At 44.4% G+C, this 22406-nt stretch overlaps 1 protein-coding gene across 2 annotated transcripts in view; it reads left to right on the top strand.

Annotated features, from left to right (window-relative positions):
- Positions 1 to 21006, top strand: part of IPO11 (importin 11) — a 239983-nt gene extending 218977 nt beyond the window's left edge. The window contains exon 30 of one of the 2 annotated variants that reach the window (XM_082457116.1): positions 20929 to 21006. In XM_082457116.1, the coding sequence (XP_082313242.1) occupies positions 20929 to 20991 (63 nt within the window). In that variant the 3' untranslated portion in view covers positions 20992 to 21006. Of the gene's footprint in view, positions 1 to 3864; positions 3895 to 20928 lie in introns of those variants that run through there. The other variant, XM_082457118.1, reaches the window with a different exon arrangement.
- The last annotated feature ends 1400 nt before the right edge of the window (positions 21007 to 22406 follow it).

Genomic DNA, 22406 nt, shown 5'->3' with positions numbered 1-22406 from the left:
TCAGCTTTTGCTTGTTTGTCAAGGTTTTAATTTCTCTGTTGAATCTGAATGAGATCCTTGCTGGGTAGAGTAATCTTGGTTGTAGGTTTTTCTCCTTCATCACTTTAAGTATATATCATGCCACTCCCTTCTGGCTTGCAGAGTTTCTGCTGAAGGATCAGCTGTGAACCTTATGGGGATTCCCTTGTGTGTTATTTGTTGTTTTTCCCTTGCTGCTTTTAATATGTTTTCTTTATATTTAATTTTTGATAGTTTGATTAATATGTGTCTTGGCGTGTTTCTCCTTGGATTTTTCCTGTATGGGACTCTCTGTGCTTCCAGGACTTGATTAACTATTTCCTTTTCCATATTGGGGAAGTTTTCTACTATAATCTCTTGAAATATTTTCTCAGTCCCTTTCTTTTTCTCTTCTTCTTCTGAGACCCCTATAATTCGAATGTTGGTGCGTTTAATGTTGTCCCAGAGGTCTCTGAGACTGTCCTCAGTTCTTTTCATTCTTTTTTCTTTATTCTGCTCTGCTGTAGTTATTTCCACTATTTTATCTTCCAGGTCACTTATGCGTTCTTCTGCCTCAGTTATTCTGCTATTGATCCTGTCTAGAGTATTTTTAATTTCATTTATTGTGTTTTTCATCGTTGCTTGGTTCCTCTTTAGTTCTTCTACATCCTTGTTAAATGTTTCTTGCATTTTGTCTATTCTATTTCCAAGATTTTGGATCATCCTTACTATCATTATTCTGAATTCTTTTTCAGGTAGACTGCCTATTTCCTCTTCATTTGTTAGGTCTGGTGTGTTTTGACCCTGCTTCTTCATCTGCTGTGTGTTTTTCTGTCTTCTCATTTTGCTTATCTTACTGTGTTTGGGGTCTCCTTTTCACAGGCTGCAGGTTTGTAGTTCCTGTTGTTTTTGGTATCTGTCCCCAGTGGCTAAGGTTGGTTCAGTGGGTTGTGTAGGCTTCCCGGTGGAGGGGACTAGTGCCTGTGTTCTGGTGGATGAGGCTGGATCTTGTCTTTCTGGTGGACACGTCTACGTGTGGTGGTGTGTTTTGGGGTGTCTGTGGCCTTATTATGATTTTAGGCAGCCTCTCTGCTAATGGATGGGGCTTTGTTCCTGTCTTGCTAGTTGTTTGGCATAGGGTGTCCAGCCCTGTAGCTTGCTGGTCATTGAGTGAAGCTGGGTCTTGATGTTGAGATGGAGATCTCTGAGGGATTTTTACCATTTGATATTATGTGGAGCTGGGAGGTCTCTTGTGGACTAGTGTCCTGAAGTTGGGTCTTCCACCTCAGAGGCACAGCCCTGATGCCTGGCTGGAGCACCAAGCGCCTTTCACCCACACGGCTCAGAATAAAAGGGAGAAAAAATAGAAAGAAATTAAGAGGATAAAATAAAGTAAAATAAAATAAAATAAAGCTATTATAATAAAAAATAAGAAAAAAATTATTAAGAAAAAATTTATTAAGAAAAAAATTAAAAAAAATTTTTTTTAAATAGATTTATTAATTTTTATAATAAAAAATAAGAAAAAAATTAAGAAAAAAATTTAAGAAAAAAATTTTTTAATTTTTTAAAATAAAAAATATTTTAAAACTTATTAAGAAAAAAATTTTTTTGAATTTTTAAAAATAGAAAATAAGGAAAAAATTATTAAGAAAACACTTATTAAGAAAAAAAATTTTTTTAATTAAAAAAAAAAAAGAAAACGGACAGACAGAACCCTAGGACAAATGGTGAAAGCAAAGCTATACAGACAAAATCTCACCCAGAAGCATACACATATACACTCACAAAAAAAGGAAAAGGGGAAAAATTAATATATCCTGCTCCCAAAGTCCACCTCCTGAATTTGGGATGATTCGTTGTCTATTCAGGTATTCAACAGATGCAGGTATATCAAGTTGTTTGTGGAGCTTTAATCCGCTGCTTCTGAGGCTGCGAGGAGAGATTTCCCTTTCTCTTCTTTGTTCGCACAGCTCATAGGGTTCAGCTTTGGATTTCGACCCGCCTCTGCGTATAGGTCGCCTGAGGGCGTCTGTTCCCCGCCTAGACTGAACGGGGTTAAAGGAGCAGCTGCTTCGGGGGCTCTGGCTCACTCAGGCGGGGTAGGGAGGGAAGGGTACGGATGTGGGGCAAGCCTGCGGCGGCAGAGGCCGGCGTGACGTTGCACCAGCCTGAGGCGCGCCGTGCGTTCTCCCAGGGAAGTTTTCCCTGGATCACGGGAGCCTGGCCGTGGCGGGCTGCACCGGCTCCCGGGGGGGGGGCTGTGTGGAGAGTGACCTGTGCTTGCACACAGGCTTCTTGGTGGCGGCAGCAGCAGCCTTAGCATCTCCTGCCCATCTCTGGGGTCCGCGCTGATAGCCGTGGCTTGCGCCCGTCTCTGGAGCTTGTTTAGGCGGCGCTCTGAATCCCCTCTCTTTGCGCGCTGCGAAACAAAGAGGCAAGAAAAAGTCTCTTGCCTCTTCGGCAGCTGCAGACTTTTTCCCGGACTCCCTCCCGGCTAGCTGTGGTGCACTAGCCCCTTCAGACTGTGTTCACGCCGCCAACCCCAGTCCTCTCCCTGGGATCCGACCGAAGCCCGAGCCTCAGCTCCCAGCCCCCGCCCACCCCGGCGGGTGAGCAGACAAGCCTCTCGGGCTGGTGAGTGCTGCTTAGCACCGCTCCTCCGTGCGGGAATCTCTCTGCTTTGCCCTCCGCACCCCTGTGGCTGCGCTCTCCTCCGTGGCTCCGAAGCTTCCCCCCTCTGCCACCCGCAGTCTCCACCCGTGAAGGGGCTTCCTAGTGTGTGGAAACCTTTCCTCCTTCACAGCTCCCTCCCACTGGTTCAGGTCCCGTCCCTATTCTTTTGTCTCTGTTATTTCTTTTTTCTTTTGCCCTACCCAAGTACGTGGGGAGTTTCTTGCCTTTTGGGAGGTCTGACGTGTTCTGCCAGCGTTCAGTGGGTGTTCTGTAGGAGCAGTTCCACGTGTAGATGTATTTCTAATGTATCTGTGGGGAGCAAGGTGATCTCTGCGTCTTACTCTTCCGCCATCTTGCCCAGACCCCTCCACGGTAGCTGTCTTGTAGAATCTCCATTACTCTGCAGTGTTCTAATTGTTTTCTTGTAACTGGATTCAGGTTAACATTTTTGGCAACAAGACTCCATTGGTAATGTACTTGCATGGTGTCACATCAGGATGCACAGAATGTCAGGTTGTCTCTCTGTTGATGATGCTACAGTGGATAAGGTGGTGCTCACCAGGCCGCTCCATAATTTTTCAAAGACCTTACAGTACTAGAAATTTCCAGTGGTATTTTTGTTTGTTTTGTTTTGGCCTTAGAACTCTTAACCTCTACTTGCCTTTTCATTTACAGCAAGTTCTGCAATTTTATTTTAACCTAGATAAGTCAATGACCAAGCTATGGAAAGGTAGATTGAAGCTGGTGCGCATTTCATCAACCCTCCTAAGTCTCATAAACTCCATTATTGTTATGGCACACCTCAGCCAAGAGTCGTCTCTTTCTCTTTCCCTCTCTCTATCTCCCCTGCCCCCTTGTGTTTTTAAAAAGTATGTAGATCTTTGTGAACACCTATATAACCTGAACTCACATGCCACCTAAAAATGAAGAAATGAAGACAAACAACTGCCTTTCTCTTTGTTGTTTTTGGATTTGTAAACGGTTGGCAAAGATGCAAATATGTAACAAATAGGTTTTTTTTAAACACTTCACAAATACGTTATCATTTTTGGTCTGAGCTTAAAAGACAGAAACATGCCACACTTTAGAACATTTTCTTTTAGTGTGGTTTAGGATCAGCTGGCAAAATGGGGAGAGAAAAGAAAATAATCATTCCTTAAATGTGAATCTCTGATCTCTGTACCTCCATAGGACTGTGACATCTGAAACGGCAGTCCAAAGTTACCTTTTTCCTCTTAAGAAGAAACTGCATTCTGTCCCAAACACATCCAGGTTAGTATGCAGAACCTCATGTCCCATGATAGCCCCATGCAGTTGTCTGAAGTTGAGCTTTTGAGCCCTTGTGGTGAATACCCTAATACCCTGGAAAAGAGCTGTAGCTATTGGTCTGAATTTCTCTGATTTTGCTTCTGGGCAGTTGAACTCCTGGCCTAGGAGACTCCTTATGGTCTGAAGCACTTGGATAAAATTCAGAACTGAGAGTCATTGACTACATTTTCTCTTGAATCCTTTCTTACTGTAACAAGTAGAGCGTCTCCAGTTAGCCAAAGATCTTTAACAAGCAAGATTTGTTCCTTGTTCCAGTTAATGCCTGCATCCAACTCATTTGGGCCTGTTGCAAGTTATTTAGCCAAGTGTGCTTTGAAGAACTGTCTAATCCAAGAAGGAATGTATTGATATCTGGTCATCCAGCCCTCTTTTCCTTCAAAGTGAAGCATTGATTTTCATGCCACTTTAATTTCCCGGTAGGGCAAAAATAGAATGCAAGTAACTGCTAGAACAGGTTATGAGTCCTGTGAGGCTTAAAGCATTTATATCTGTCTGCCACTAGGACGATGTTTTAAAGCTGGAAATTAGCCTTATGACTAGAAGTCTGCTTGTTGGGGTTTTTTATTGAAAGGGGTTAAAGCAGGTAAGTCTGGAGGTGAGCTGTGAGTAGACCTGCAAGTGAGCTGTTTGTTTTCTCAATAGCTTTAGCCTGAGGCAAGATCAGTATCTCATTTCCGAAGGGGCAGGTCATTTCCACAGTGCTCTCTGGGCTGGCCCTAAAGTGACTTTTTTTTCTTTCTTTTTTAATGAACATTGCAACTTAAGCAATAATCTAGAAGAGCAAAACTTTTTGATTGACAGCGAAGTTGTAGCTCATAAATGTATACTCTGAGCTCAGAAGCGTATTGACAGCCAGCCAGGAAAGGAAAGTCTATTGACAGTTCAGGAGGTAATCACAAACTAATTATGAGTTCTGTTTAGTCAAGGAACGCAGCTGGGTTTCTTTCTCTTTTGGATTGAAAGGCATATGCCTTGTGCTGTCTCTGGCAGTGAAATCAGTACTGTGAAATGGCCTTTCCTTCAGCCTTGTGTGTTCTTTACTCACACACAATGCATTGAGAAGTGCTGAACCAGGTGAGCAAATCCAATATTTTATTAGACTTACTAGATAAGCCTGCTAAAGGCAACTCACAGTATGGAAATATGGAAACCCAAACTTAAACTTACTGCAGTAATAGATTAGGATATTGATTATTTTTATACCTTTCAAAAGGCTCCTCCTTGTAGATATATGTAAAGGCAGAAGATAGGCTTTTTATTTTTTTTGTTTGTTTGTTTTATTTTAATGTTTTTAGTTAAAGAATTTCAGAGCAGGAAGGGAATCAGAGAGAGAGGCTCCATTCTAACCTTACCGTTTCACAGGTGAGGAAATGGGCCCTGAAAGGTGAGGCCTACAGCCTTGGGTCCCTAGCACCTCTTCCAATGTACTTTCAGTTATATCTCTTTTTTAAAATGTTAATGGTTGCCTAGGTTTACAATTTACATTTTTACTAATCTAAGTCCACCTTCAAATGGCAGTATTCCTGTGTAGTGTAGGTACCTTATAGCAGTGTTCCCACTTCTCCCATCCCGCTCCTTACATGTTGCTGTCGCTCATTTCACTCATCTATGTGCTGTAGTCACCCAATGCAGTGTTACTGTTACTTTAAACAGTTACCTTTCAGATCAATTAAGAATTAAAAAAAGCCACAAAGGTTTGATTTTACCTTCATTTATTTCTTCTCCAATAAGCATCCTTTCTTCATGTAGATCTAAATTTCTGATGTATCTAATTTTCCTAATCCTAACCCTTTTAACGTTTCTTTGCAGGGTAGGTCTTTTGATGATGAATTCTCTCAGTTTTTGTTTGCTTGAGAAGGTCTTTACTTATCCTTCACTTTTGAAGGACACCTTTGCTGAATGTAGGATTCTAGATTAGTATTTCTTCTTCCTTGCATAGTTTTTGAAAATAAGCCCACTGTTGTTCTTATCCTTGTTCCTCTGTAGGTAAAATGGTTTTCCCTCCCTCCTCTGACTTCTTTCAAGATTTTTCTCCTTGTCTTTGCTCTTCTGAAGGTTAAATATGATATGCCTAGATGTCAGTTTTTGGTTTATTTCTGTTACAAGGTTTTTGACTTCTAGCATTTACTTTTGATTCTTTCTTAGAATTTCTGTCTCTCTGCTTACAATACCCATCTCTTCATGCATGTTGTCTTTTTCATTACAGCCCATGACATACTAATGGTAGCTATTTAAAATTCCCTGTCTGAGAATTCTAACATCTATGTTATATATGAGTCTCATTCTGATGCTTGCCCGAGATCTCTGATTTCTTGCTTGATCACAGATCTTGATCTGCCTTTTAGCATGCCTTTTAATTTTTGGTTGAAAGCTGGACATACTGTGTTGGGTAATAGGAACTGAGATAAATGATCTTCTAGTGTGAGCATGTATGCTAATCTGGCTAGGAGTTAGGCTGTGTTTAATGTTTAATGTTAGCTCTTGGTGCCAGAGGTTTCAAATTGTCCTAGGGTTCTTGTTTTTGTTTCCCCTCTTTGACTTTGGGCTTCCCTAAGTACTTCTTCTCAGAGAGGACCTGTGTCTGGTATCTCTTTTAGCAGCAATCCACCGTTATACTGGAGCCCTGTTGGTGTGGTGGAAAAGTGTGTGGGAGGGGAATGTCCTCTGATCTTATGATTAAATCTTAAGTCTTAGTGGGCTTGAGTGTCTGGCCTGTGACCACGATGTGTTTCTTTTTCTTTTTTTAAAATAATTAATAATTAATTAATTAAATTTTGGCTGTGTTGGGTCTTTGCTGCTGCGTGCAGGCTTTCTTTAGTTGCGGCGAGCGGGGGCTACTGTTCGTTGCGGTGAGTGGGCTTCTCATTGCGGTGGCTTCTCTTGTTGTGGAGCACGGGCTCTAGGCGTGTGGGCTTCAGTAGTTGTGACTCGTGGGCTCTAGAGCACAGGCTCAGTAGTTGAGGCGCACGGGCTTAGTTGCTCCGCGGCACGTGGGATCTTCCCAGACCAGGGCTCGAACCCGTGTCGCCTGCATTGGCAGGCGGATTCTTAACCACTGCGCCGCCAGGGAAGTCCCACGTGTTTCTTCTTGGATAGGCCTCTCGTCCCTCTGAGGTAAGACACGAAGGTGAGAAGGGGCTGGAGTGAGAGGAATGCCCTTTTCCCATGCTTTAGGACAAGGGTCTGGTAAAGTCTTTTCCCTGGGGATTAGGCCTTTGTTATGGAGAAAGCTCTGGGTATATTTCACAGGCATGATCCTTCCCCTCCACCTGCCAGAGCCATGAGTGAATCTTCCTCTGATTTCACCAGGAGAAATTGGTGGGGCTCCTGGAGGTAATACTCACCAAAGTAAGGGCTTCCCCTAAGACTGTGGTCCCCAGAATTGATACTACCAGTTTATGGCTCTGGCACTTCTGCTCCAAGTAAGTAGCTTTTGGCTGTGACTCTGGATTTGCCTGTCTCTCCGCATTTTGGGGAGGCAGTTTGCCCTGCAAACTCAGTTCTCTGATGAGTCCAAGAAAAGTCATTGGTTTTCAGCTTGTCCAGGTTTTTCCTGTAAGGACTGGAGTGAAAACTTCCAAGCCATATGTTGGAGCCGAAACAGTCCAATGTACTCTCCATATGGCCTTCCATAGGTTATATATATATATATATAAATAAATAACCTATAGATGAGCATTCAGAGAAGGAAAACTCAAAAGACTAGCAATTTTGTTTCTAAAATAATTTAGAGATAGCAGTTGAAAAGCTGATAAAATGCAAAAACCTTTCAAGCCAATTACATGGTCAATTGCTTTTTAATAACATTTTTTTCCTCATTATAAAAGCAACATATGTTTGTGGTAAACAGCTATGTGTGACTTTCTCCAGCAGTATTGTTCTGTTCCGCTGTAGCCACAGAGTTGGGTTTTAGTGGATGATGCTGTTAGAAGAGGATGCAGGATTTGGAGCCAGATGATGGACAATGAATTCTAAGATGAATGAAAAGGAAGTAAAGACAGGCGAAGGCAAAAGATAGGGTAAATGGGAGGTTCAAAGGACTGCAGATCCTGATGGGGTTAGAACAGTGGTTGCAGGAGTGGCTAATAAGTAACTTGGAAGGACTGGCAGGCAGAGGTAATGAGAGACAGAGATACTGAGGTTACTGCTTCGGAAGGAGGAGCAGTTTCAGTGATGACAAGGGTCAGAATGGGACCGTGGCAGAGATTTCTACTCGATTATATTAGTCATTCCACTGCTTCTACCCTTGCAGGAGGTCAACACCCAAAGGAAAAGGTTTGTTTTTCTTTTGTTTTACAAAAGGGAGGAGTAATAGTCTGGAAAAATATGTCTGAAAAGCACCTAGCACAGTGCCTGGCACATAGTAGGCGCTTTACAAGTGAGTGGGTTCTCATTTGACTGTTACTGCCACTGCTGAGCTGTGTTCATGCTCTATATAATGTCATTTTAGAACTTCCTGAAACCAGACTAGGAAATGCCTGTTTTGCTAAGTTCAACTTCATAATGAATGGCGGTTTTGTTTGTTTTTAAGTAATTAATTAATTTATTTATTTTTGGCTGCATTGGGTCTTCATTGTTGTGTGCGGCTTTCTCTATTTGCAGTGAGCAGGGGCTACTCTTCCTTGCCGTGCACAGGCTTCTCATCGTGGTGGCTTCTCTTGTTGCGGAGCATGGGCTCTAGGTGCGTGGGCTCAGTAGTTGTGGTGCACGGGCTTAGTTGCTCCGCAGCATGTGGGATCTTCCTGGACCAGGGCTTGAACCTGTGTCCCCTGCATTGGCAGGCAGATTCTTAACCACTGCACAACCAGGGAAGCTCCATGAATGGTGTTTTGGCAAGATTTCTGTGTTGTGATTTAAGTAACATCTTGTAGTCAAAATCATTCTCTGGGACTACATCTCCAGTGTTCAAGTCATGTTCCAATCATTGTTTGATGTATTTTCATTTACCTTTTCAGAAATACATCCATTCTGTAAAGTGAGAAATATAAATTGTAACAACATCCTTAAAGATAAGTGTGTCAGTTTCCTAGGGCTGCTGTAACAAAGTACCACAAACTGGGTGGCTGAAAACAACAAATTTATTCTTTCATGATTCTGGAGGCTAGAAGTCCAAAACTGAGGTGTGGGCAGGGCTGGTTCCTTCTGAAGTCTGTAAGGGAGAATCCCTCCTTGCCTCTTCTGGTGTCTACTGACTCCTTGGCATTCCTTGGCTTATAGATGCATCACTCCAGTCTCTGCGTCTTGTCACATGGGCACCTTCTCCCCCTGCCTCTTTCCTCTTATAAGGACAGCAGTCATCTCAACTAACTACATCTGCAATGACCCCATTTCCAAATAAGGCCATATTCTGAGGTGCTGGGGGTTAGAACTTCAACAATTCATTTTTGGGGGGGGGACACAATTCAACCCCTAATAGATGGATTTAAAAGAACCCATACTAAATATTTCTCTGTTCCCATTGTCCTGATGATAATGTTTCTGATAACTAGAAGCCCCAGTTCCGTGGATGAACTTGCTGCTCTTAAAAAGAAAACCTAGTTCTGAATGCGCTCACGAAGAGTGGGAGGAGTTTTGCCTCCATTTAAGGCTGAATCTCTGCAGACAGGAGCACCTTGCTACTATGGTGGTGGGGAGTTTGATGTGGTGAACATAGCCCCTCAGTAGTCACAAGCTCCCTGCAAGGCAGTCAAATACTCAAGGTTCATTTACTAATCTTGCTTCCACATTGTTGCTTGAAAGTATAAATAATTCGTTGCCAAATCTGAAAGATGTTCCTTGGTTTCCATCTTAATGTTTTAGTTAGGTTAAATAACAACCAGGAACCACACTTAGATGTTTGTGTGAATCTGCACTTGCACAGCAGGCCTGTTTTGATGAGACTAAGGAGAATGCAAAATGAATTGCAGCAAATAAAATCTACTATGGCACCATTGAGTTCAATTAAAAATGATAATAGAATTCAGGCGTCCTACAGCTGCACTAAACTTAAGCTCCATTCTCCATTTGGCCTCCAGAAAACATAACAACAACGACATTCAATTTAGCTGGTGTTTTGAGTTGTGTACTGGAAGGAGCATGGACTTTGGAATCAGATCTGAATTTGATTCCAGGCTCCAAATCTTGCTTTCCCCCCCATGGTAGGCAGAATAATGGGCCCCAAAGATGTCTGTACCCTAATCCCTGGAAACTGGGATGGCAAAAGGGACTCTACAGGTTTGATTAAGGTACAGACCTTGAGGTGGGAGAGTGTCCCGTATCATTCAGAGGGGCTCAGTCTAACTACCTGAGTCCTTAAAAGCAGAGATGCTTTCCCAGCAGTGCTTAGAGATGAAGGGAAAAAGGTCGGAGATGTTGTTGACTTTGAAGATGGAGGAAGGGACCATGAGCCAAGGAATGCAGGTGGCCTCCGGAAGCTGCAAAGGAAAGAAAGTAGATTCTGTCCTTGAGCCCCCAGAAGGAATATAGCCCTGCCAATGCCTTGATTTTGGGGCTTCTGAACTCTAGAACCAAAAGATAATAAAGTTGTGTTGTAAGCCACTAAGTGTGTGGTAATTTGTAAAATAGCCATAGAGAACCAATATATGTACTTACTAGCTGTATGACTTTCTGAGTCTTGGGTTTCTCATCCAAAAATATATATATAATAATATTGATCTTGTGTAGTTTATGTGCAGATTTACTGAGATGATGTAGGTAAAGTCCATTGTTAATCATTCCACGACTTAGTGTCAAGAGTCCATCCTGAGGAGTCTGATTATTTTCTCTCAGGTACCTAGCCTCCAATTTGGGCCCAGCTGCCATCAGGTGAGTGGCTGCACCTGGTTCCATGGTCCATGCCTTCTAGTCAAAATGTGATGTACGAACCAAGCAGCATCAGACTCAGACTGCGACCTTGTTAGAATCACTGAATCTCAGACCACACCCCAGACCGACTGAGTCAGAATCGATATTTTTTAACAAGGTCCCAGATGATTCATATGCACTTTAAAATTTGAGAGGCACTACACTGGTGGTTCGCAAACATCACATATGCTGACAGAGCAAACGCCTGGGTCCAGAATTTATGAGCATGAGGCTTCAACATCTGTATTTTTAATATGCTTCCTAGTTATTTCTGATGCATAAAGGGTTATAACCACTAGAATAAATACTTAGAGATGTACTTTAATATATGAGATTCAAATCAGAATTGTAAGATTTTCAATTAATACCTTTTTTTCTCTAAGGAAAGCAGCTATGCTATGTAAGCATTACTAAGTGCTGCATTTTAAAAAGATACATAAAGGAATAAACATCAAAGAACAGCAGAGACACTTTCTCACTAGTTCTTAACCGTTCTGTTTCCTGTCCTGGCTTTATCAAATATGCTTGATTAGACTTCATAAGATTCATCCACCTTCGCTTCACTTAGAAGCAGTACTTCCTACACAACTCCACAAATGTGGAAGCTTGGCATTAAAAACCCTTGGCTGTTTTCTCTTTAGCAAGAAAGATCTAACCGCTTAGTAAATTATCAGAAGACAGACAAGAGTTTTTGGAAAGAGTTCTCTGTTCTGGGAGTACCTGCATCTCTTCCTCCATAGACAGAAGCATAGGATAAATCTCAGCAGTTGTAATTAGGGCAGCCCGGCCACGCTTCCATGACCCAGGGCACAGAGTTGCATTCCAAGAACCGAAACTAGCATGGCTTCTCTTCAGCACGCCCAGGGCAGAAGATCCAGAGTCTGGAGAGAGTGCTCAGATTCAGGCTCTTACCCTACCCAGGAGCTCCAAGTCCAGACAGCTAGATAAGGGCTATAGGCAAGAGCCAAAATCAAGACTGAGGGTCTGAGAGCAGACCTGGGCAGGAAGGCAGCAGGTTAGGAGGCAGTGATGAAGCTGCTGGACAGTTGCCACAAATGGCTTTGAGGAGCCTTCTTTACTAGGCAGCAGGGACGTGAGGCAGATGCTCTGGACTGCCGTTTAGGGCAGGGGGGACGAGCACGGTACCCTCCAGGCTTCCACCGTGAAGAGCAGAGTGAGCTGGGACGCAGGCCCAACCAAGGGGGGTCTAGAGGAAACTCTCCATTGTAGCCAGTGAGGGCTTGGCAGCCTGCACGCTCACTGCAAGGGCTGTTGATGCCCACAGTCTTCCCAGGCTTTCCCAGCTCTAGAAAGTCTCCTGAGGTCCCACCAGACCCAGCTCACTGACCCAGAGCCTCTCAGTTGTGGGTCTGGTAATGCAGGCCTGGGCAGGCCATCCTGGGGTCTCTACCTCACTGAACAGAAAACACTGCGGCAGCAATTTTTTTTTTTTTTTTAAATTTCTATTGGAGTATAGTTGACTTACAATGTTGTGTTAGTTTCAGGTGTACAGCAAAGTGAATCAGTTATACATGTACATATATCCACTCTTTTTTAGATTCCTTTCCCATATAGGCCATTACAGAGTATTGAATAGAGTTCCCTGTGCTATACAGTAGGTCCTTATTAATTATCTATTTTATATATAGTAGTGTGTATATGTTAATCACAATCCCCTAATTTATTGCTTCCCCCATGTTTCTAAGTTTGATTTCGAGATCTATGAGTCAGTTTCTGTTTTGTAAATAAGTTCATTTGTATCATTTGTTTAGATTCCACATATAAGTGATATCATATTGATATTTGTCTTTCTCTGTCTGACTTACTTCACTTAGTATGATAATCTCTAGGTCCATCCATGTTGCTGCAAATGGCATTATTTCATTCATTTTTATGGCTGAGTAATATTCCATTGAATATATGTACCACATCTTCTTTATCCATTCCTCTGTTGATGGACATATAGGTTGCTTCTGTGTCTTGGCTATTGTAAATAGTGCTGCCGTGAACATTGGGGTGCATGTATCTTTTCAAATTATGGTTTTCTCCGGATATATGCCCAGGAGTGGGATTGCTGGATCATATGGTAGTTCTATTTTTCATTTTTTAAGGAACCTCCACACTGTTCTCCATAACCTTTCTACCAATTTACATTCCCACCAACAGTGTAGGAGGGTTCCCTTTTCTCCACACCTTCTCCAGCATTTATTGTTTGCAGAGTTTTTGATGATGGTCATTCTGACCGGTGTGAGGTGATACCTCATTGTAGTTTTGATTTGCATTTCTCTAATAGTTAGTGATGTTGAGCATCTTTTCATGTGGTGGCAGCCTTTTTATTAACAGAAATTACAAATTTCCATTTTTGTTAGAAAAAGTAGCAAGTCATACTTCCTTCTACATTTCTTTCGGAGTCCTGAAGTATGTATATGATACCTATTCTTTCATAAGGTTGCCCTCTCCCACAATAAACCATCTAAAAGACATTTAAGCAAACCCCATGTGGTGTAAAATAGAGATATAATATTTTGCCACAGAGGCTCCAGGGGCCGACTGGACACTTGATTGAATTGTATTCTCTGCTGCTGGCTGGCTGTGGCTTAAAGCTTGTGCAGTTACATGCTCCTGGCTACTCAGCCTTTGGGTATTTCTCCTGCGCCTCTCTTTCCCTTCCCTGGTCCTTCCTTGCTGCTTACCCTTCCCTTGTCTTACTCTCACATGCAGAGTTCCTAACCACTATTGTCTAACACCATTAAATCATATCAAATTACATATCACCCCCCTGTGTAATTTTCCAGTGTGATTCTAACATGTCAAACCAGAAGATCAGACTCCTTAGAGGTGGGAGTTGTCAGTGCCGTAAAATTCAGGGGAGAGAGAGCCTTGGGGTAACTCAACTGGGCCATTATCCCCCTGGAGCCCGTCTTCAGAAACAGTGTGTGCTGGTGGAACACGAGGGTCTGGTCTCCTCTCAAGTTGTACTTCTCACTGTAGATGAATATATGGGATTCTACTTTCATTGAAAAATCACATAAAAGTCAGAGTCAGAGTGGTTCAAAGTCACTCACTAGGTGCTCCTAGTCCTCAAAGAATACCTCCCTTCACTCTGCACCCATGATTATAATCCAGCAAACAACAATGACAAAGATAATTTTGATGGTGGTGCTATTTAATATGATTCTCACAATATGAGTATTATTTCCTCCATTTTCCAGTTATGAAAATAGGCTGAGAAAGGCCCTGGGTCCTACGGCTGGTCGCTGATATCAACTGGGCCGCCTGACCTCGGGCCATGCTCTTCACCACGTCATTGCATGGCCCCCGAGCCATCCATCGGCCATCTCCCTCCCCGGCCTCCTCACCCGTACTCACCAGGCGCTATCCCTCCTCCCCTCCCTGTGCCATGCAGCCTCTCACACTCGGCCTGCTCTGGCCTTCACACAGCCTTCCCACGCATGCACCACCTCTCCCGCTGCCCCATCCCCACACACAGGCACAGTCTCTCTCTCTCTCTAGGATTTGCATGGTCTTGGCTCGTCTGAAAGAAAAAGACCCGCCAGAGCCCACACTGGTGTTTCATGGGTCTGTAAGCCAAAACCTCCAGGCGAAGGGAGAGGTGCTCCCTCCTCCAGCTTCTAAGGCCATCCTTGCCAGTGCACATGCCCACAGGGTGCAGTGTACATGTGGCCGGCCAGGACCTGGGCCCTGGAAGGCTGCCCACCTCCGGCTGCCCAGCTTGTCTCTGCTCACCAAGATTCTCTGCATCTCACCGCTGTCCAGGCAAAAGGCAAAAAGAGCACAATATCAGAACTGTGATTACTTCAAACGGATAAAGAATCCTGTCTAGGTAACCCCATCACCCCTTCGTAGTTGCCAGGTCTGCGTGATTTATGCAAATGACCTGCCTGTGTTTGCTGGAAGCAGATGTTGGCATGTGCGAAGTAGCCTTCCTTGTCAAGGCTAAGGACTTCTCTCAGGAGAGGTCTGAGGGTAGGAAGCTCTGTTCTTTGGGCCAGAAAAACCAAGATCGAGCAATTAAAAATTGCAAAGCCAAATTTTTGAAAAGCAATTCTGCCAACATCCCAGGACCCAAGTCAGACAATCTCTTCAGAGATCACCGGGCCCCCCTTCCTGCTAAGGGCCACTAATGCCATCCCAGTTGAGCATGCAGGGACAGCCTGCAGAGGAGGTGCCATGAAGATAATGCAATTTGGCTGAATCATTTGAACGCTCTGCAGATACAGCAGCAGCCCCGACCTCCAGAGGCTAGCCTTGTTCATTGAGTAACTATGGCCCAGTACTTACTATATGCCCGGAATGGTCCTAAAGCTTTACACCTACTAACTTATTTACTTTTCATGATACTACCCCCTCCACAGAGAAGACATTGTGTCCAAGCGGTTGAGTGATTTGCTCAAGGTCACACAGCAAGCAGGTGGCAGAGCAAAACTTTGAAGCTGGGCTTTCAGCTCCAACGTCTGTGCAGTGGAGGATAAATCAGGACCCGTATGCTTCCTGCCTTGTCATCTCTGCAGAGAACAAACACCCCAGGATAAAATGTTATCAGAACAAGGCAGGAGGAAATCAGGAACGATTGGAACCAGGCACAAGACTCCCTCATGGGTGGGTAGACCTTTGCGTGTTACAGAGCACTTGGGTGTGGGGAGTGGAGCTGTACATAGAAAGTCTTCTTCTTGTGGCCTTACTTGTGATGGAGTGTGAAGCTGTGACGCTTGCTGTTCTTCATTCATCACCAGCCCCCTCAGATTGCAGAGAACAAAGGTCCCCAGATCATGAGGTGAGGCACAAGGCGAGGCATGGTGCACCTTGGGCAGGAGTGGAGGAAACCGTACAGCAGACCAGCGAAGCTGCCTGGTCCCCTCCCCGCTGCAGCCCCTACTGGCCCCCAAGCAGGAAAGAGAAGTGGGGGCTTCCTGGAAAGCAGAGGTCAAGTGTCTGGGAGGGGCACTTGGCCTATTTCCGCCCCCCCCCCCCGCCAAGGTCAGAGCTTGGAGAAGTCTCCCGTGAGGCTCCGGTGACTCTGGCAACAAGGCTGGTATCCGCCTCTCACTGGAGGTGGGGTGAGGCCGGAGCAGCTGAGCCCGCTGGTCATGTAAATGACCCTCACCTTCCCCCAGCAGCCACTGCTGCCCCGTGACGGGCCAGGGCGAGGCCTTCTGGTGATTTAGAGTTAAACCAGAGGAGGTGGCAGGTAACTTAGAGTTTAACCAGAGGAAGCCCTTTAAACTGGACAGTCAGTCGTAACAAAGTACCTGAATTTGAATATTTACACAAGAAGGACCACATTTTCAATTAGTAGTAACTAAAAAAGTGCCACTGTGGTTTGAATTTACTGGTTTGGGGCAAATTTCATTTTCCCAATGCTGAGTAGGAATGGGCCTCCCTGGTTAAGGAAAGAATATACTGTTACACAAATAAAACAAGTTTTGTGTGAGTCCATGGATGATTTGAGAATGTCAGTTTATACACACCACACATGCTTGAAAACGTTTATCCTCACCGCCCGCTGAGGAAGGGCTGTGTGGTGGGGAAAAGGAGTAGCTGGCATAGCTTCTGCCACGAAATTCCAGACAGCTTTCTCCTTGGGACTGCTCTTATGGAACATTTTCACTAGGCAAGACAAAGATATTTTATACACACACACACGTAGTGTTGCTAAGAAGAAAGATTAAGCTGTGTGTGAGGACTGGGAAGACTGAAGCTGGCAGTGCTTAGTGTTTTTTTAGAAAGGCTGGTCATGGAAAGCTGCCTCGTGAGGTGACATTCAAGCAGAGACCTGAGTGAAGTGAGACACAGCTAAGTACTATTTGAGACGGGTAATGGAATTGGGGTGAGGTTTTTTGGTTTGTTTGTTAGGGACTGAATGCTTGTGTTCCCTCCAAATCCATGGGTTGAAGCCATAAACCCCCTCCCTTCCTCCCCCATGATGGTATTTGGAGGTGGGTCCTTTAGAAGATGATCAGGTTTAGATGAGGTTGAAGGTGGGGCCCCCATGATGTGATTAGTGCCATTATAAAAAGAAGAGACACCAGAGCCCTTTCTTTCTCTCTCTGTCTTGTGAGGACCCAGTGAGAAGCCAGCTATCCACAAGCCAGAGGAGGTCTCTCACCAGGAACCCAATCTGCCAGCACCTTGATCTGGGATTTCCTAGCCTCCAAGGATATAAGAAATAAATGTCTATTATTTAAGCCACCCAGGCTATGGCATTTTGCTATAGCAGCCCAACCTCACTAACATAGTTTGATTTCATCTTGCTGAGCTAATGTCTGCTCTTAGCCATTTCAGAGCTTCTGAAGGTAAGCTCCAGAAGTTACCACCACAGCGTGGAAATGCCATCTCCCTGGTTTCAGGAAGGTATATGTTAGCGGGAACGTGAATCTGAGAGGTAGTCATAGGAGGAAAGGAAAGAATGTTTATGATGATCGCCCTCTCTTAGTTGGCACATAGGTGGGCCTAGGGTCACCAACTAACTGATGGTTCACACCAAACTTGGGAACTTATTAGTACCTACACCAGGACAACAGACACGGACCAGGACTGGTCAGGGCAAATCTGGATGTTCGTTAACCTAGTTTAGTTCCTGGTTTGAGTGATAAATGATCCTAATCCAGCCCTAGTTCACCTTTTCTCACGAGTGCCCCTGGGGCACAGTTATCATTGCTTTGGGCTTGGGCAGCTGGCTGGTGATAGGACCTATAGAGGTTTAAGGGAAGAGAGAGTCTTTCTTAGGCCTCATACCTAGGTGTCAAATAATAAAATATTAATTTGGAAAAAAAGAATCTTGCCATTGTCACTTGTAATTAAACTTCTCTGAGGGGATTTTCAGTTTGGGATGGAAGTGGTTTGGGCAGGACTCTGATGTTTCTGCATCCCATGCTTTTACATTATCTTAATACCATTTAGAGCAGTGAATGTAGCGGTTAAGAATGAAGGTTCTGACAGCAAACTGCTCTGGTTTGAAATATGGCTCTGTCACCTTCTAGTTGTAAGATGCTGTGCAAATTACTTAACTTCCCTGTGCCTTTGTTGCCTAAACGTGTGTAAAAACAATGCTTTTTTCCACAAAGGTACATAAAGGTTAAATGAGGTAAATAAAGCACTTAGAGCAGTGCCTGACATATATTAAAATGCTCCATAAACGTTGGCTATTACAGTATTACAATTATCATTATTATATTTTAATAGCTAAATATCTAAAAGATTATTGTCCTATTTTATGGATAAGGAAACTGAGTTCAAATGTGTGTTGTTGTGGCCAGAGAAAATTGCAAAGATTTGAACCAGGTCATGGATTATGGGCAAGGTAGGTGGGTGAAGAGGAGGAGGTGGAGGAGCCAGCATGTAGAGTCAGGAGAACACACGGTGTGGTCAGGGGACAGCAATGAGATAAGTGCCACTGGCGAAGACAGATTGAGTTGAGGACAGTGGGCAAGAGGGGCTGGCTGTGGTGAAGATTATGGGGCAGAAACTGGAGAGTCTCCCACAGCTGGCTTTCCCTCTTGGCTGCCTGCATGAGGTCTCTCTGCATCCAAGGGAGGATGGTTATTTTCCTTGCAGGTCTGGGCTAAGAGCTGTTGGGTCTTTGGGAGTCCACACCTGCTGTCCCTCCGGTGAGGTGCAGCCTTTGGTTAAGATTCTTGCATGCTGGGCAGGTGCAGGAGGCAGACTGTGTCTCCGTGCCCAGGGACCATCCCACCTCTCTGGCAGAGATAAGTTTATTTCAGCCTCAGCTTCTGTTTCTTCATTAGTTATGACTCCATTAGTTGTGAGGCTGGAACCCAATTCAACCTGGCTTAAGAAACGTGGGAATTTATTGGCTCCCTTAGTTGACATTGTTGGAATATATTGGTTTCAGGTGCAGTTTGATCCAGCGTTGTGTGGACCCAGTTTCTGGCTATTTTTTGGCTCTGTTTTCCATAGTGTTGGCTTCCTGGGCAGTTCCAAGTACATGTCATCTTCCTTATGGAAATTCCAGCAGAAAAAGTGCTTTTTCCCCTACTGCCCCAACAAAGGTCTTATTGCATCTGAGTAGTTCTTGTTGGGCCACAGACCCAACTCTGAACCAATTGCTGGGGCCAAAAGAACGAGATGCCCTGATGGTCAGGCAAGCCTACGTCCTGTGCCTGTGTTTGGAACTGGGAATAGAATCTTCAGGATGGGGACGGAGCACAGGGGAGGAAACTCCCAGGAGAAGGGCAAAAACAGCAAAAGACAAATAAAAGAAAAGTAGCTTCTTTGCACTGAGCCACAGAATGATTGGTAAAAATGAGATTTGTGTGTCTGGAATATAGACCCCCATGGCTTTTAGTCTTCGTTATCCTGGAGAACAATGCCTGCAGCTGTTTTCTCCTTATTTGCTCTAGGTTTCCTTGGGCTTTGCCAAATGGGCCCTGTCCCCACTGCTGTTCGCTTATTTTTAAGCCTGACCACTTGTGGCCATCTACCCTATAACACAATATTCCAGCTTTGTTTTTCTAATTGGAAGTATACAACATATGCTCTCCTCTCTTCTCCCTGTGATCTTGAACTCACCAGTCTCTCTCCTGTTCTGCCGCTGTCAGAACAGAAAGCTGCTCTCCAGTGGGGACCCAGCATTGCATCACACCTCATGCAAACTTGACTAGTATTTCAGGATGCAGCTCATGATGTTCCCTCACTTCGCCCACCTGGACCTGAGTTCGCCGATAAGCTCCTGTGATCCATGACTAAGCTCTGTGATGAAGGGGACCCATGTCATTTAATTCTTAAATCCTCTTACATTGGCTGTTTGACATTGCTGAGTAAGACTAAGGCTGCCAAGATGTAAATGTAGTGAATCAATTCTGTGGTTAAGGTTATAAAAATGTAAGCAGGGGCCTCGCCAACGACAGGCTTTCAGTGCCATGTTGGGCACCTGGACTTGTGTCCTGTTGACAGAGGGGAGCCATTGAATGTTTCTGAGTAGAGAGAGATGCCCCCTGCTCACGACCACTATTCACTGAGGACATACTAAGTGTCAAGCCCTGTGCATGTGTCCTTTACATGTGTGATCTTATTTCACAGCCACAATAATTTGGCAGGAGGAGAATTCTCTTCTCAAATGGCACCTACTCACCTGAAATCACACCTCATTCTTGGCAAGAATCCCTAAAAGCACGGAGTATGTACAGAAAACCAACCATCCACCCTCACTCAAGGCTCCAGTGGCGTGCTCCCTTCTCATCCTATAACATGGAAGCCCTGGGGGAAGAGTTCATTGTTCTCACTGTTTGGCAGGGCAGCTGAGGAAGACATCATGTAAGGGTTAAAACAACAGTGAAAAGGAAATGACGCACTTCCCTCTCAATCAGTGCTTCCCTCTTCTTGGCCTCTTGCTTTTTCAGAGTGGACATATCTGTACCCCTGCGTTTCCATTCCTTCCTCTTGGCTGACAGTCCCATCTCTCCGCCATTGATTTCCCTGTTAATTTCACACCCCTTAGATCTGATCTTCACATGCTCGCCCCCTTCCTCTCCATGACCCTTTCCACCACAGAATGGCCTCTTGGACTTGTTCACTGTGTCCCCTGGCTCTGTCACTTCATGCATGTCTGCATCACTTTACCTGTGTGTCTCTCAGTGCATATATAGTGGCCCTTGTTGACTTCCCCCCTTGCTTTTTTAAGTCCATATCCTCTGGTCTGTTTTGCCAGATTTGCTCCCCAGGGGAATCGCACTTCCCCTGCTGCTTATCTAGCATTGTCCAACTTTCATTTCTGTCAAGGACAGCCGCTGTGCCCCTGAGTTGCATTTTGTTCTCCATCTTATTTCTCCTGTGTTACGTCCTGTGTTCAAACTCCAGCTCCACCTCACCCTGGCTCTGTGATCCTGGCAGAGTTGCTTTACCTCTCTACACCTCTGCGTCCTCCTCTGTTAAACAGGAGTGGTGTTAGTATTTTTCCAGTAGGATTCTTGTGAAGGTTAAATGAGCTATTTAATGTGTGGAAAGTGTTCAGAACATTACCTGGCACAAAGTAGGCATGTGATGAGTGTTAGCTCTTACTCTTGTGGTGGTGTGTTACATTGTTCTGACATGTTGATTCACAAGGGTTCCTCAGGAACAGCAAACCCAGAGCTGGCTCTGTGCTGGAGAGACAAACAGCAAGTTTGAGGGTGACCAAGTGGAAGGACAGTGCGTGTGCCCTGTGCCAACTGGGTGTCCCCTGACCTCACTTTTGCAAGCTTGGGAGGAAAGTCGCCTGTCCTTCAAGGAGGAGAAGACACCACTCTTGCTTACCAGTTAAGTAATAAAATGGAAAATAAAGTAGTTTGGGTAAATACTGACTTGGTAGGATTGACTCTCCGTCTGTTTTATTTCCTTCTGATGCTCCATCAAGATTCCTAAATGCAGTTTGGATTTTGAAAACATCTGGAATCAGCCAAGCACATTTTTGAAGCTGTTGAGTGCTGACATTATAATCTGTATTTCTTGCTGCTCAGCTGTGCCTGCCTACTGTGCATCGACCTACGAAGGTGACGCCAGCAGTGTGCTCCTTCAGACAGCATCCTGCCTCAGGGGGATTGAGGGTCCTTATGAGTAGTGTGTGTGTGTGTGTGTGTGTGTGTGTGTGTGCGCACTTTATCTTTGCTTCTGATTATAAATGTAATAACGTTCACTATTGAAACATTGGAAAATAAAGAAAAAGGTAAAGAAGCAGCAACTCATAATCCATTCACCCAGAAATAAACACTCTTAATGTTGTGATGTGTATGTGTGAAGGATTTTGTGTACACACACACACCCCTTTTACTCTGTGTGGTTTTAAAAAAACAAAACCAGGATCATTTGTATATACATTTAGAATACTGGCATTTTTTGATAGCATTATATCCTATTTTTTCTATCTTTATACATTTTTTATAAATATAATATTTGATAACTGCCTTAATATTTGGTGGATGGGTATTCTGTCAGTTCAGGTCCTCCAAGAAGCAGATGCCAGGAGAGGATTAACTGTACAAGGAACATGTCGGGAGAAATCTCTGTGAAGGACAAAGGAGAGGGAGCGGGAATAGGCCGGGGCTTGGTGCAAGTGTGACACCTGTGAAAGGAGACCAAGAGGAAGGGTTGGCCAGGAAGAACATCACAGTCCTGAGAAGGGCTTGCCTAGGCTGATGGGGAGCCAGCCCTTGGGCAGAGGTTGCCCATCGCACAGTTCTCATGTTGGACAAGAGCGGCGTGGCTCCGGTGCCCCTCCCATGTTTAGTCAATGGTGGGGGAGGGCAGCAGGGAAGAAGCATGACCTCAGCATGAACACTGATGTGGATCCAAAGGGATGGCAGCCGGAGGCTTCTAGTCAACTCTCCCCCGTGGAGTAGTCTGTTGAAGGAGATCTGAACGGCACCGCTTCCTGGTCACCACAGAGCCCCCTAAGTTCTTTAATTAATCCTTTATTGTTAGCTATTTTGACCATCCTCATTTTTTGCCATTATACATTAAGAAGCAATAAATATTCTTTGACATAAATCTTTGTGTTCTTCACTGATAATTTCCTTAGGGTGAATTAATATGTGGACTTCTGGTTG

Source organism: Balaenoptera physalus (assembly GCF_965194825.1).
Source record: "Balaenoptera physalus genome assembly, chromosome: 3".
Taxonomy (NCBI): Eukaryota; Metazoa; Chordata; class Mammalia; order Artiodactyla; family Balaenopteridae; genus Balaenoptera; species Balaenoptera physalus.
Note: the sequence above shows the minus strand (reverse complement) of the source record. Positions and strands in the feature narration are given on the sequence as shown.